The sequence below is a fragment of the Misgurnus anguillicaudatus genome, chromosome 2 (genome assembly GCF_027580225.2).
Source record: "Misgurnus anguillicaudatus chromosome 2, ASM2758022v2, whole genome shotgun sequence".
NCBI lineage: Eukaryota > Metazoa > Chordata > Actinopteri > Cypriniformes > Cobitidae > Misgurnus > Misgurnus anguillicaudatus.
In genome coordinates this window covers 37,278,578-37,294,001 of record NC_073338.2, presented here as the reverse complement: position 1 = coordinate 37,294,001, position 15,424 = coordinate 37,278,578, and the positions used below count along the sequence as shown (strand labels likewise).

The following is a 15,424-nucleotide window of genomic DNA, read 5'->3' as shown; positions in this document are numbered from 1 at the left end:
GATGTCTAACAAAGGTTCCCGCTAAATAAAAAAACAGTTTCCATCCAACACAATACGTAGCACAAGGCCAATTCACATAAAACATGTCGATCAGTTCATGTTGCAATTTTGTAACTGTCTCCACTGGATAGATGATCACTGAAAATTGTTTTCAAAGCTCAGTGATCATTTCAGATCCAAGTGACATCAAAATGGACTATTTTCTACTTCCCGGTCTCTTAAAAACGTTTGTCTTACAACATCAAAATCATTTGTCATTAAAATGTAATCTGTTCCCACTTTTGAAGCTTATTTCCTATTCTTCTGACATCATGTTGGCCCCCAAAATGGATTGAATAGCCAAACGTTATTTAGGAATAACAGTAGGCAACCTTTCATAAATGCTGGAGCTTACTGGCAACTTTAAAAAAAAAATGCTGACAGGTAAAGAGTTAAAAGGTAAGAAAGAAATGTTTCTTCTAATACCCTTTGACTGAATGGTTCTTTGGGGATCCAAAATGGATCTTCAACCTTTTTCAGGCCAAGAATACCCCTTATTGGACCCCTTCAGTTCATGAATTAAATTAAGACTGGGTTTACATACACTGTTATGATAGTTATGTTACAAAGATATTAAAATATTACAATTTTGGTTTACACAGTCACATATTGTTAAAGTGCACCCATTTCATTGCTAAAAAATCGTTATTTTGTGTATTTGGTATAATACAATGTGTTCGCATGGTATATGGTTAAAAAACCTTATTTTCTATTATATTATTTGATCTGAATACCTCTGACGTCAGCCGGAAATGTGACGCTCCTTACCACGTTTGAAAGATTTGCGCTCAATGCAATGCTAACAGGAGTTAACTTACAGGCTGTAAGTCCGAAGCGGAAGGAATTATGATAATGTCGGTCTTATCTACATCAACAATCCCAGGAAGTAAACTGTTGCCTACAATCCATGTGTTTGTTGTAGTCCAAGAAAGAGTTTTACGTTGGAGACGATATCTAGCGTCATCGTTTACTTTGGGGTTTGTACCTTTTGCATATCGTTAACAGGTACTAATACACACCTACACACCAAAGGAAATGTAAAATCGTGAATCGGACCATTGGTGCTCTTTAAAGGGCCGGGTATACTTTTTTTCCGCAGACGCGTGCACGCAGCGGCTACATGCGGATGGTGTTCAACATGTACACAATACAAATTATTTCTTATTCAAATTATTACTCGGTCATCAGGGCAGCAGTGATTTGCGACATTTACAACACTTGTAGGATAGATGAAGAAAAGTAGCGGATCCACCATTGCAAACAAATTTTAGAACAAAAAACAAGAAAACAAAGAACAGGAATCAAACATTATGGTGACGAAAATGCTCCACAGCTTTCTGTTCTTGGAAGAAGTGAAAAAAAAATTAAAGAAGAAAAGACAATGGTGTGTGTGCAGACACTGTCTATAGCCTTTGTGTAATTGTTTGTAGTAGAGTATCCTGTCTCAATATTTTTTACGGGCATGCGCTGTTTACACATACTGTGTGCGTGGACGACCAAGGCCCTCCTGTTGACAAAAATGACGTCATGCGGACGGCCCTAGTATACCTTCGGCTTAAATTAGGCTACTAAATAACATTTTAAATTTACAAAATTTTAACATGGGGACTTTATTTTAATCAAGTAAATTTTAATACATTTTAATTATTAGCCTATTAATGCATTTTAGTTTGATGCCTAATTTCATTTACATATATATATTGAATTTTAGCAACATTTGGATAACACCCAATAATACTATTCCATTGCTGTGAAGAACCTTTTGTAGCACCTTTATTGTTTACTGTTAATGTACATAACAGTTATAAGTAGGTACTAGCATTGATTTCTAGGCGGTTAAAGTCTTCCACAATTTATGCCACAGTTGCATTCAGGTCTGGCTCCATTGTGAAAGAACACTGCCAATTCTCATCAAGAAATCAATACTCAATAAATAAGTGGTTAAGCTGCCACAGCAGTTGTAGCATTTGGGTTTTCTATTGCAGCATCTAATCTTGCAAACATAGATTTGAGCTGAGATTCATTACAAAGAATTGATTTGGACACAGCAGGTTTGCCAATATGTATATAGCACATATCAACCAACTTCATGGGCTCCGTCCTGGGTGCTTTTAATACAATACTGTGTGTTTTTGAAACAAAGAGCTATTATGTATAAAGATGTTTACAAGCATTCTTTTCTGCTGGTCAGCACTATTTATTAATGTACCTGTCTTGTGGTGTTTTATATTGATGTCTTTTGTCTGCCACTGTTTGCACTAGGTTCCACACATGCACTATACTGTACTTTATGTGGCTATAGGTTTAACTACTTTTTAGTCCTTAGCTCTGCGTTGTTTATGTATATCATTGTCTGTATGGGGCTTTTTGCATTGGTCACTTTATGAGTTTTCTCTGATTGAATAGCTATCCGATCATAAAAAAACAAGTGTAAATGCCCTCCGAAACGTTTTCGAGACCAATTTAAATCCGATCGCTCAAACCACTTCAGGAGGTGGTCTAGGACACATTTCAGATGAAACTGGACAAGTGTAAATATATCTGGTTGATGAAACCACATATGTCAGCGCATAACTACTCCCAAACTTAAGTACGTCACACGGAACTTACCCGTCAAAAAGGCAAACAAACAAAGACGACATGCTTGTTGCTTTAATGGAGTGACAACAGCGGGTAAAAAAGCTTTCTAGAACCAATAAAAGAGTCCAATTACAAACTCTAATGATGTTAAACAAAGAGATAAAACTTTAAGCGAGAGTTTTCTGAACGTTTTTCTCAATCATGGATCTGTACGTTAAATCACCGCGTTGTCACTCTCCTGCTGCTCTGTAGTGCGCGCTTAAGTTCATGCCGAGCAAGGAGACGCGTGTCCCCTGCCCAACATACAGTACAACATATAGTAAGTGCTGCCTTTTGTTGCATAAATGTCCTCTTAGGTTTTTTAAGGCGGAGTAATAAATAGTGTATTTGCATTTTGCGCGGGAGTAGAAGATTGGATTCATATACTTTCTGCCAAGACGCATTTATGTAGCCGAATGTAAACAAACAAATGTTTAACAAATCAGATAGCTATCCGATCAGAGAAAACATATAAAGTGACCAGGTGTAAAAACAGGGTATATGCTGAAATCATGAATTGTCGTGTTTATGAGGATACTTGCAAAAGCCGAAAATTTTGAGGCATGTGTGTATAAGGCAAAAATACTCACAAGCTCAATGAGAAGCCGATGCGCGGCTTGCATGCTCCTCTCAAACAGAATCAGCGTGTGTGCATATAGCACTGTTGTTTGTGTTTCAACAGCTTAAAATCACTTAATTTAAAACTGCGGTGCTTAAATACGTGTATAAATGGTAAACATGATGTGGACGCGTAACCTTGAATGAGAAAATACTACGAGTTAATTGTGTGCACTCAATCTGCACAGACTGCTTAAACTTTAACTCCGACTTACTCAGGTCCTGTTAGCACGTATATATTTATAAACTATGCTAGATGAAGTTAAACATGGAGACACAAATAAGCAAAAAAAGTCAAATTGCGTTTGTTACGAGGGCCATGTTCCGATCTCTCTGATGAAGCCAATACAGAAGTGACTTAAACGGCAATTCATTGACTGACCGCTTGAGGCAGGCTCCAAAAGGTCAGTTCCAAAAGAGTCAATTTACATATACCCCCATGTTAAATTGGTCAACTTTACAGTAAAAAATAACATGTTTACAGCCTGGTACAAAAGGTGTTTTTGATCTGTACAGCTAATTTTGTCCTTCATGACAACTGTGAGGGCGGTGAACTTTTTTGTAACTTATCCGTTTAAATTATATTAAGCCTTAAGATTCTGCATAATTAAGGCCGCGGCCACTTGAGTGACAGGTGAATAGCCACTGTTGTCACTACTGTTGAGCAAGGCAGGCTTGGTTTCAGCAACCAGCCACCTCAGCTTCACCCACGTACCGCCTCTTTACCCATTTTCGGTTATCCGCGAGTGATTCACGGTGACGCGCGGCCAAAATGGCGACGGCAGGCAACGCCGATCTTCATAAAATCAATGGGTGACGTCACGGACACTACGTCCATATTTTTTTACAGTCCATGGTTTGTTACCTTTTAATACCTTTCTAGGGTAGATTCTTTTTACTACCTTTTACAACTGCGCGGACACCCTGAAAAAGGCCCTATGTAGCACCATAGTCCAAGAGAAATGTTGTCTCATTTCAGTATGTACTGCACTGCATTGCAAAAAAAAATCCTTGTTGCACTTTTTTTTAAGTTTAAACAACTTGAATTAACAAGTCATTTTAACTTTCTTAACTAGTGAGAAGTTGGTATAAATAAATAAAAATAAAGTTGAATGGGCTTAAGTTCTTACAACTTTATTTTTATAATAGTTAGCAACTTGAAAAACAATTGAAATTATGTATTAATTCAAGTTGTTTAAACTTTACAATTGTTTAAAATATAGCGAGTAGTTGCTATAAATTATGAAAAAATTAAGTTGTATTAGCTTAAATTATTTCAACTTTATTTTTATCATTTATAGCAGTTGAAATTAATTGTTATTTCAAATTAATTAAACTTAAAAAATAGAATTAAGAAATTTTACAGTGTAGTACTTGCCACATGTTTTTAAAAGTAAATAAAATTAATTTAGATTTGTCTACTAAACTCATTTCACGCATTTGAGCTAAGCCTTTACATTTTTTTATAATCATGAGAAAAAATAAATTGGTCAAAACGTCTTGTGAAAGTTATAAAAATGTAATTATCCTGTGAAACCACCATCCATTTCTAGCTTGCTAAGCTGCAATTTCTTACAAAACATAATAAAAGGCAGCTTAACTGTTCAGTTTGTTTCCTCCCGCAGCCAGGCACAGTGAAAAACGAAACCCCTGGCTAATCATTTTGGGGTTGTTTTTCCTCTTAGTGCTCTGGAGAGTGTAGGATGACAGCGTGGTTCATTTGCCTTATCATTAGACTAACTGCTGCTTAACCACCGTCCCGTCGGGAACCATCGATTGGGAAGCTCCGGGGAGCTCATTCACATGGAGCTGCTCTCTTCAGAGCTGATCTCAAACACTGCTGCTAATGTTTGAGAGTTTTCGCTCTGCATGGCTGACATCCCAAAGGCCATGCACCTGAGACCAGACCTCTAACACAGGGAGCATGAAGAGACTGGCAGCCCATCAGCAGAGGACCAAATGGGCCCCTATTAAAGTCATTTTCCTGCACCGCATTTCCTGGTGCCCGGGCGAGGGGCCTGGCTCTTAAAAACACAGGGCTCTGGAGCCAATTCAAGTCGAGTCCGGCACCTGTCAGCGGCTTGTTCCATACACGACCCAACTTTTTATTTAAATAAGCCTGTTGGATAAATACCGAAAGGAACCTCTTTGCATTAATTAGTAATGAAAAGGGAGCAATTGAATGTGAAAGTAATAAATGCGCTCGTATGTCTTAATATTGAAAAATGGCCAGCGCACATGCCAGGCGAACTATTGGGTAAACATTTATTTGATGCAGCTCATTAGGAAAACCGATCTTTTTAGTCGGACGCCAAAACCCACATATGCTATAAACGTCACTTAGTCTGCACTCATACACACAAATGTATATTCATACTAATAAGACTGATAAAATGGCTTACTAAAATATAATATTTTAAAATATTACTAAAAACTACCAAAATGTCACGTAGAAGACAAAAGGTTAACAAGCCAAGTAAACATGTCAACAGCCTTAGGGCACAGACTTAAGCAGGTTTAGTTATTGATTCAGGTGTGTATGCCGAAGAGAAATATAAGCAATGAAAAATATTAAGACAAAACCATGACAATAATATAGCATTTCACATACACGCATCTAGTTTCGTGTGACATTTGTGTTATGAAAACAAATATCACTTGAAAACGCAGACATTCTGGTATTCTGTAGAGCCCCAGGATGAAAAAAAGCCTGTTGAAGATTGCGGTATAAGCTTTCTGGCTCAATGATGCCTGTTGTGAACCTTTTTTTGTAAAAACAATGAGGCACAATTTTCTTACCGAAAGTATCCGAGGATGACTGTCGCTACCATAAGTGAACCCAGCGAGATGGAGTAGCCCACAGTGTAGATCAGGTAAAGTCGATCGAAAACCTCCTGAGTGGAGACAGCAATGAGACAGAGAGAGAGCAAGGATATGAATCATTTTTAAAAACACACAACAATCCAAGGTACAAGCCATTACATATATGCATTTGTCAGAGTATACAAAGCATACAATTTCACCAGTATTTTTGTTCCCTGGGAAACGAGCCCACAACCTTTTGCGCTGCAACCGCAATACTCTACCAGCTAAGCTACACACCATTACATGCCATAACATTAAACAAAGACATTAAGACTAATATATTTATTGTATGTTAAAAACAGTCCCTATAAAATTATTTTCACATTTTGTTTTATTTACAGTACCATACCATACCATACATTGTTTAACAAAATTTTTTAATGAACACGTAAAACCAAATGATATGAACTAATGATACGAATGCCCTTGGCACGTATTATATGTTTATCAAATAGCTTTGCTTTAAATCTGCTTAATCCTGGTGTAACGCCATTCAGAAATATCCCTTTGTTGTCAAAATCCGTTAAACACCACAATGATTTAGTAGCAAAGTCCTCTAAGTTAGTGTTGTAGACAAGACCACCTAAACCGAGACCAAGTCATGACCAAGACCAAGACATGCCGAGACAGAGATAAGACCAAGATTTTAAAGGGTCGAGACCGAGTCAAGACCAAGACCGGCCGAGACCAAGTCAAGACCAAGACCATTGCAAGTCACTGCATTAAAACACTTATGATAAAATGTGGAATATGCATATGATTAGGCACTTCTTGTCTGTGTGTGTGCGTGCATGCGTGTGTATGTGTGCCATCAGAGAAGTTGATAAAATAATTAAAGGCATTGCAGATATGTGGGAATTTATCTTTGTCTATAAGCAAATAAAAGTGAACAAACACTAAAGAGCTGAAATCAACCATTTAATCTGAACTGTCTTTCCATGGCTTGCCATCCACTCAACACAATGCAGATGTTTTTAGTCATTGGGAGAAACTTAAACAATGCTTAAACAATGCCAACATCATATGCCAATAAACTGCATAAAATTAATGATAAAATATAAATTTGTAATGTGCACTGCAAAATGTTCATAGTATTTTTTTGTCTTGTTTTCAGTAAAAATATCTAAAAATTCTTTAATTAAGATGCTTTTTCTTGATGAGCAAAACTACCCAAGAAAATAAGTCTAGTTTTTAGACCAAAAATGTCAAATTTAAGTGATTTTGTGAATAAAACAAGCTAAAAAATCTGCAAATGGGGTAAGCAAAAAATCTTGAACCTTTTCTTAATCACTAAATTCAAGAAAAAAAATCAAGAAAATTTTGCTTACCCCATTGGCAGATTTTGTGCTTGTTTTATGCACAAAATCACTTAAATTTGATATTTTTGCTCTAAAACTAGACTTATTTTCTTGGGTCGTTTTGTTCATCAAGAAAAAGCATCTTAATTTAAGAATTTTTAGAAAATTTTACTAAAAAAATAATACAAAAATACTAAGAATTTTTTTCTTGAAAATAATTTTTTGCAGTGTGCCATCAGTTGTGGTCTTGACCGGTCTTGAAATAAAAGTCAGAGTCCTCTTTGTCTGAGACTGAGACGAGACTGAGTAAAAATGCGGTCGATTCCAAGACGAGACCTTTAAAAAGTGGTCTTGAAACCACTTTTACCAGGAAAAAGGTTTACCGAATATATTAGGGTAAAGACCAAAATTTTGAGCTTTTTCCCTTTTTCTGAGTGGACAGTGAAGAGTGAAGACTTTTTAGAAGTGTCCACTGTTTTGCATGTACTTAGAGGGTTTTGCAGCTGAAGACAGTCAAATTTGTTAAATACCATTAAAATGACTGAGATTTGTGAAAATTTGACATTTGAATCACTGAAAAATAACCTTTTCATTGCCATTAAAGTGAAATTACTGAACCTAAACATAAGAGCCTAATAAAAAATGCTCATTTACAAGAAATTATGTCAAATGCACAAAAATTAGGGTAATAAAAATCTGCAAAAAAAAAAAAAAAAAAAATTCACAATAATAAAATCATGGCTAATTTTCCTAAGGGAGTAACTATACAAAATTATACCTGTTTGAAAAGATGGGGATGCGCACCTGTCAATCAGCTATTACATAACAGAGCAAGGACAGAGACGAACATGCTCTTATAAACAGGAAATAATATATGGAATAATTTGTGCATCTTTGAATAACTGTAAGAATACATTTCCTTTAATATAATTTTTGTCATATAGATAAATAAACCTGCTGATTTGATCCAGTCATGCCCTGACCACCAGGCTAGAGATTTTAAACATCCTTAATCCACACAAGTCTATAAAATAATATCTAAAGTATATTGTTTTGTAAAAAAAAAGGATGCTTTATTATATTGTTTATGCGCTTTTCCGGAGTATGTGTGAAAGCACAACGGGTGCTTGACGGATCCGACCACATACGTAGCCTACTGCAATAAACAGGCGTTCGGCGGCTTTTTACATCAAAGGCCGACAGGCTATGCCATTTGGGGAGGAGCCGCTCACTGATCCCCCTATTGGACTCTGACTTGACTGCCACTGCTAGACATTAACATTGTTATGGGTGAGCCATTTACCCTTAACCTTCATAAACCTTCCAGGAAGTGCAGCATCACGCTGTGGAGATGTTTCTCTCCATCCACCATCATGCTTCATGTCAGGGATGGTGTGTTTTTGATAATGCACAACGTCTGTTTGTCCCAAACATTCTGTTTAGTCTGATGGCTAAAAAAGCTCAATTATAGTCCCATCAGACCACAGATGCCTTATCCAGCTGGACTCAGAGTTCCAGACATGCCTTCTGGTGAAATGTAGAGATATCACGTGTCATTTTTTTATTAACAGTGGCTTTTACTTTGCCACTCTCTCATAAAGCTGTTTCTCCAGTCACATCCAATGAAACTTGTGGCTCCTAACGTGTTTTCAGTTGGTGGTCTCCCTCACCACCCTCTTCAAGGAACGGTCACTCCGTTTTGGAGGACTGCTGCTCTAGGTCGATTTTTTTGTGTTATACTCTTTCTTTTTACTTATTATTGATTTGACTGGCCACAAGGGATAGCCAGTTTGGAAATCTGATATCCATCTCCTGCATCAATTACTCCTAAGGTGCTTTGAGTGTTTTTGTTTGTTCTGAAAGTTCTGCCAAAATGCTGACTCATTAGAAGCTGAACTTTCCAGACAGAGGTGTTAAAGCACTGCAATCAATTGAACCACCTACACTGTCAGAAATAATGCTCAAACAATGGACACAAGCTGTCACTGTTGCAATACCCTTTTTTGGGTCTTCTTTTCTCAGGTGTGAGTCACGTCAATATTCCTGACCACTGACCCTCCCTTTCATATTGCCTTTACACAGCAAAAAGTGTCTTACAAAAGTTAAATGAATGTATTGTTTCATGTGAATGAAAAAAATGTTGTTGTTTTTTACATCTTTGTGTAACAAATTCCCAACTCTACAAGATCCAGTACTTGTTGGTGAAAACATTTTTTAGTATGTGTTCCTGGGCCTTATTTCAGCAACTTTTCTTTTTCTTTTTTTACTAACCACGCATAAACATCTTTTACTTAAAAACACAAACATGTACATACATGTTACTCACATATTATTGTAGCACAGTTTGTGCTGAATACAGTGTTATGTGATATTAGCCATTAATATGTTTAAAGCAACTGAAAAAGACCAAATGTAAGAGCATGTTAGAACCTCTGCCAGTGTATCAAAATGGTCAGACCCGCCTGTACCCACAAAGTTCAGCACCAGATCCGACCTGTCATCCATGATAATATCAAAATTAAATCCGCACCCGCCCTGACCCGTTAATATTTGGCCCGTTACCCAACCCTTACCCGCTAAAATCATTCCAATTAAAGTGCTTTATTTTTTATCTCATACCTCTCTCAACATCACAACAGCGTCATGAATAGGCTAATGAACAGGCGCGGAGCTATGGGCGGGCCTGGGTGGGCCTGGGCCCGCCCAGATTGACAGCTGGCCCGCCCAATCAGAAATGTAAAAAATACTACTCTGTATAGTTAGACATGTATACTACTTTATGTGGTGTAATTTATCTATTGCATGTTATGTTAAAAACAGTAAAATTATAAGTAAGCCTGATAACTATTTAAAAACTATTAAAGCAGTTGAATGTTGCGTTATAATGAAATATTCCCAAGCAGCTTTCAGCCATGATCACTTTGAGAACTTTTTTTGCAAGCAAGTAGAAAACGTATTTTGAATAACAACACGTTATAAATATGTGCTGCGCGCTTTCCTCTCAATAACATAAACACACAACAAATATGACAGCGGGGTAAAAAATAGAAAGAAAACATCTGATCATAGTGATGTTGTTTGATATAGCGATATAGCAGCACTATAAGTCACGCCACGTTTATTGCTACACTTTATACAATATAGCCTATTGCTTTTAAGCAACAAATAGCCTATCATAACAACCTATAAGCCTACTGTGTAATTGAGACATTAATTTAAGAAATGCATTAAAGCAGAAAGACGTAGGCTGCGGAAATATAGTGGGTTCACTTCAATCCACACCACAGACGTTCTTGGTTTGCTTCTTATTTATTAAATCGAGGCAATTGTTTGATCAAACATTGATTAATATTAAGATACAATTTATACAAAACGAAATTCACTTTAAAGAAAGTCTTTCTACAAAACAAACCTCGCAAAATCGCTTGCCCGACGTCCATTACGGCTATGGCGAATTCCTGTCGGGCTAAAAAAAAATGATGCGCCTTGGCCGTCGGGCGGAGGAAAAAATATTGTAATGTGTTTGCATTCTCTCAGATTTAGTTAGGTAATTATGTTGTATGTAATTCGGCGTAATCTTGTTAGCCATTACTATCCTCACTAACAAGTGAAACTGTCAGAAAATGAAGTGAAAGCATTAAATCCATTATTCCTTTCGTTCACGTCTGATATGCGCGCTCCTCGGCTCCGCTCTTCACGAGTAGGCTTGCTCTTGTGCTCATCAAAAAGTATATTAAATGTTTATTTATTTGTCATTTCGTTTAACCCCAGAGTCTAACATTATTCTAGCAATTCCCTTTTTCTTTCTTTATTTAGTAAGTTATCTTAAATATGTGAGAACGAAAATATATATTTAGTGATTTGCATGAAGAGAATATGATGTTAGAAGCTTCATTTTAAGCATTTAGTAGCCGTATTTATTTAAACATTTTAATAGGTTATTTAAAAAAGTATAAGGTTTTTTTGGGTTCATTTATATTTCCTGTCACTGTGTGCAGGTTCTTTTTTGTAGGCTATGAGAGCCCAATATTTTTTTTACCAAAAAGGCTTAATAAATGTCACGTTGCATTACAATTTAAAGTATCAATAATGTCAAAAATGTGACGTGCAGTTCGGGTGTGTGTGTATGCTGTTTAAATTAGTGTTCTGAAGTTTTGACGAATTTTATAGACTTGTTATAGTTTCTTATTCAAAAGTGACACCCATAGATTCAGGCCCACCCGGACTTAATCCATGCCCACCCATATGTCACGTTCTGCATCCGCCACTGCTAATGAAACAGGGTAAAATGCGCTTTGTTTTGCGCCATTCAAGTAGCCTACCATCGGCACAAATGGAACCTGATAACTACACAATTAAACCTATTAATAAAAAAAAACAAGAAAAAAATAACCTACTTACACAACCCCTGCTGTGCTCCTAAATCTTGTCTCGAAATGCTTTCTAAGAGAAGACGTTCAGCTTCCGGCTATCAACGGCAAAACTTTATGCAACTCCTGCAACGCTCGCTCCAACTAGGCTACGAGAAGAATCAACAAAGGTTGCGCACTGTCGCAGTGGTGGTGAAGTGATGGGTCAAATGTCATATGTTGCGCATGTAATGGTAATTTAGGGGGTGTGCACACCAAAGCTTTACGCATGTTTTCAATTGATTCCAATGGAAACTGCGTTTTTCAAATAAGCCAGTCCTCAGCGTTTTTTCCTGAGCATCGAGAGTTGAAAGAGATTCAACTTTGGGTGAAAAGCTCTGCTCGTCAATGTCAGGTCTCACACAGCCGTCCAATCACAGTGGAGGAGGGGCGGAACAAGTATCACAACAACCAACCAGCTCACAGCTTAAGTATCACAGCTAAAAATCGCTCGGCTGAAAACAGCTGGCATTCGGTGTCCTCCAGGCGTTTTCAGCCACATTTAAAAGTTTTGGTGTGCACAACCCAGACATACAAATTTTGCACATATTTTCATTTGTGCTAATACCCGCCCACACAGAATTAATTATCCGCCCGCATCCCCGCACGTGAATTTTAGGAATGTCACAATCCACCCGTTTTAAACACTTTTATGCGGGTATCCGCGGGTACAAGACCCGTTGCAGGATTCTGGTCTGAATATGTACCATTTAGGTACAGAGACCTAAACATTTGGTACCAATTTGTAGTTTTGCAATACAAATGTTTTATTAAAAGGGGCGTTTAACCATATTTCGTGCACTCTGACTTATTAACACAGTTGTATTCCTCATGCTAAACAAAGGCAAAGTGTCAAAAACGCAGTTTGGCCTAACTCCCTCCTCCTCTTTCCTACTAGTTTCGGAAAGTTTTTTTTACTTGGTTAAAGGGAAACTTCACCCATTTGCATTAAGCTTTGTACCGTTAGAACCCCAGTCATGTTTTTGAATGGTCGTGCACCATTCCCTCAGTTTCCCCTGAGAGGGGAGAAATACTTATTTCAGTGAGGCACTTCCTTCTTTCAATGATGCAAAAATCGTCATTTTGCGTCATTGAAAGAAGGAAATCCTGTATCTCTATTGAGTGTGAAAGACTACAGACACTCATTCCTCATTTTTCCAAGGTGGGGGCTATGGGTGGGACCCACTCGCGCTTCAGACCAATTACAGATAAGTGGGTGGGACTTACGAAAATATACGAACACAGACCGAACAAAAACGATCAGCCGCCATCTTTATGCTAAGCTAAGCTAAACAGAAGTTGTGGAGCAAGCCGAATTCATGTTACAATAACAGTGGAAGTTAATCAATATTACATGGAAGAGGGTGATTTTACAAGCGTGATGCTCTAATCCGCTGTGCATTGCACTTTTATGAGCCACAATACTGCAAAGAGCTGAGGCAGATGTAGGAACAGAAGCCCAAGGAGTAGGCCGGAGCCTGGGCGTCGGCTGGGTAGAGGAGCCCAGTGAAGACGCAGCAACCATCGGCCTCTGCTGCGTAGAGAAGCTTGTACAGACTACTGTCTGTATTCTCGCTGTGTGCTTGCTTTATTACATTTCTGCATCAGATAAGGATATGGACGTTTGTTTGATGAAGGTTTCTATGCAAGAGAGGAACTTTGCGCGAGTTTGGAACGTTTATTTCACGGACATGTTTCGGTTTACGAGCAGACGCGCTGCGGAGTATATTTGGACGGACTCGCGCCGTTTGCTTTCGGTTTAACATTTCTGGATCAGATAAGGATATGAACGTTTGTTTTGTGAATGTTTCTGGTCGCGTGCTTATTTAAAATACGTGTTTAGGTTTACGAGCACAAGCACCAAGAGCTGAGGCAGCGCGTATGTGGAGATATTATGCAGGGGACGCGTTTGTGTGGAGGAGGATGGAGGGATAAACGGACGTCTGACTAAAGTGAGTGTTTATATTTTCTTTGTTATACTAACGTGGCATTTATGTACACAATAGCATATCTGAGCGGTGTTTTATTTGTCTATATTGTGAGAGCAGTGAGGCCAATAATAACACAAATGTAATTACAGTAAACCAGAGACAAAAAGAAAATTGGTAAAACTAAATAAACATTTAAAATGCATACCCTTTTTTAACTACTTGAAAAGACATTTGTACTGCGGATCTGAAACCGCACGTTACTGTTTGAATAAGACTTTGCTACACACCAGACCAGAGTGTTATTGTGTGTAACACAATGTAACATCACGTTTAAAAGTAAATCATGATTGGTGTCAGTCAGACACAGTGGTGGTGGCTATTTTCTTTGTTTTACTAACGTGGCATTTATGTACATAATAGCATGTCTGAGCCGTGTTCTGATTAATGGGAGTGGCTTGCAGAGCTGTGCATTGTGGTGCATAGTGGCAGTTGTAGTTTTTCATACAAATGTGCTCTAAAGTCACATTTTGTCTTTTCTCTGTCAAATAGGCACAAAATTCTACATTTATGTTACATTTTGACTACAAATATGACTCACTTTCCATAAAGATTAATGTTCCTATCGGTGAAATTGCCCTTTAACTGTTACATATCATGGACCCCTTATTCCTTTTACAGGCACTTCCCCTGGGAAAGCACAGCCACATCACTGCATGTGACAACTTTGCTATATCAAGAAACAACAATGGCATGATGAAAGTGTGTTTTTAGAAGTAAAGAGAAGAAAACGTTATTCAGGTTTCCAAGTAACCCTGTCTTAAAGAGCACCAATGGTCCGATTTATGATTTTACATTTCCTTTGGTGTTTAGGTGTGTATTAGTACATGTTAACGATTTGCAAAAGGTACAAACCCTAAAGGAAACGATGACGCGAGTTATCGTCTCCAACGTAAATCTCTTTTCTTGGACTGCAACAAGCACACGGATTGTAGGCAACAGTTTACTTCCTGGTATTGGTGATGTAGACAAGACCAACATTATCATAATTCCTCCCGCTTTGACTCACAGCCTGTAAGTTAACTCATATTAGCATTGCATTGTGAGCGAATCTTTCAAACATGGTAAGGAGCGTCACATTTCCGGCTGTCAGAGGTATTCAGGCCAATCACAACGTACAGATTAGCTGGCCAATCAGGGACAGTTTTGTACAAAATCCATGCGTTTCAGGAAGACGCAGGAAGGGAAATCTGGTGCTACAAAAATATACGGTATTGGAAAATGTTTTTTAACAATAAACCACGTGAACACATTGTATTATACCAAATACTCAAAATAACATTGTTTTTTTGCAATGAAATAGGTGCTCTTTAAGACAACAGGGGATGCAGTTTGTTTCTTCTAAACAGCAAGGTAATTGCAAATGGATTTATGTTTGTTACAGTACCTGCATTTCGGAGATGATTGCTTTACAAACAAGGACCAGTTTGACGCCGGATTTGCCAATTGTTTACAACTGAGTTTTGGAGTGATCCCAATGTTAAAAGACCTCGTTCGGGAGTCGGAACCACAGGCGGTAAGTAAATCAAAATCTAATCTTAAGTGTTTGTTTGCAATCAGTGCATATAATGTAAACAACACTCGTAAC

The 15,424-nt window shown here is 37.8% G+C and overlaps 1 protein-coding gene across 1 annotated transcript in view; it reads right to left on the bottom strand.

Annotated features, from left to right (window-relative positions):
* The window catches only part of pth1r (parathyroid hormone 1 receptor), a 105,234-nt gene that overhangs the window by 13,651 nt on the left and 76,159 nt on the right, over window positions 1–15,424 (bottom strand). The window contains exon 5 of the mRNA XM_073854806.1: window positions 6,082–6,170. Coding sequence (XP_073710907.1) covers window positions 6,082–6,170 — 89 coding nt within the window. The remainder of the gene's footprint in view (window positions 1–6,081; window positions 6,171–15,424) is intronic.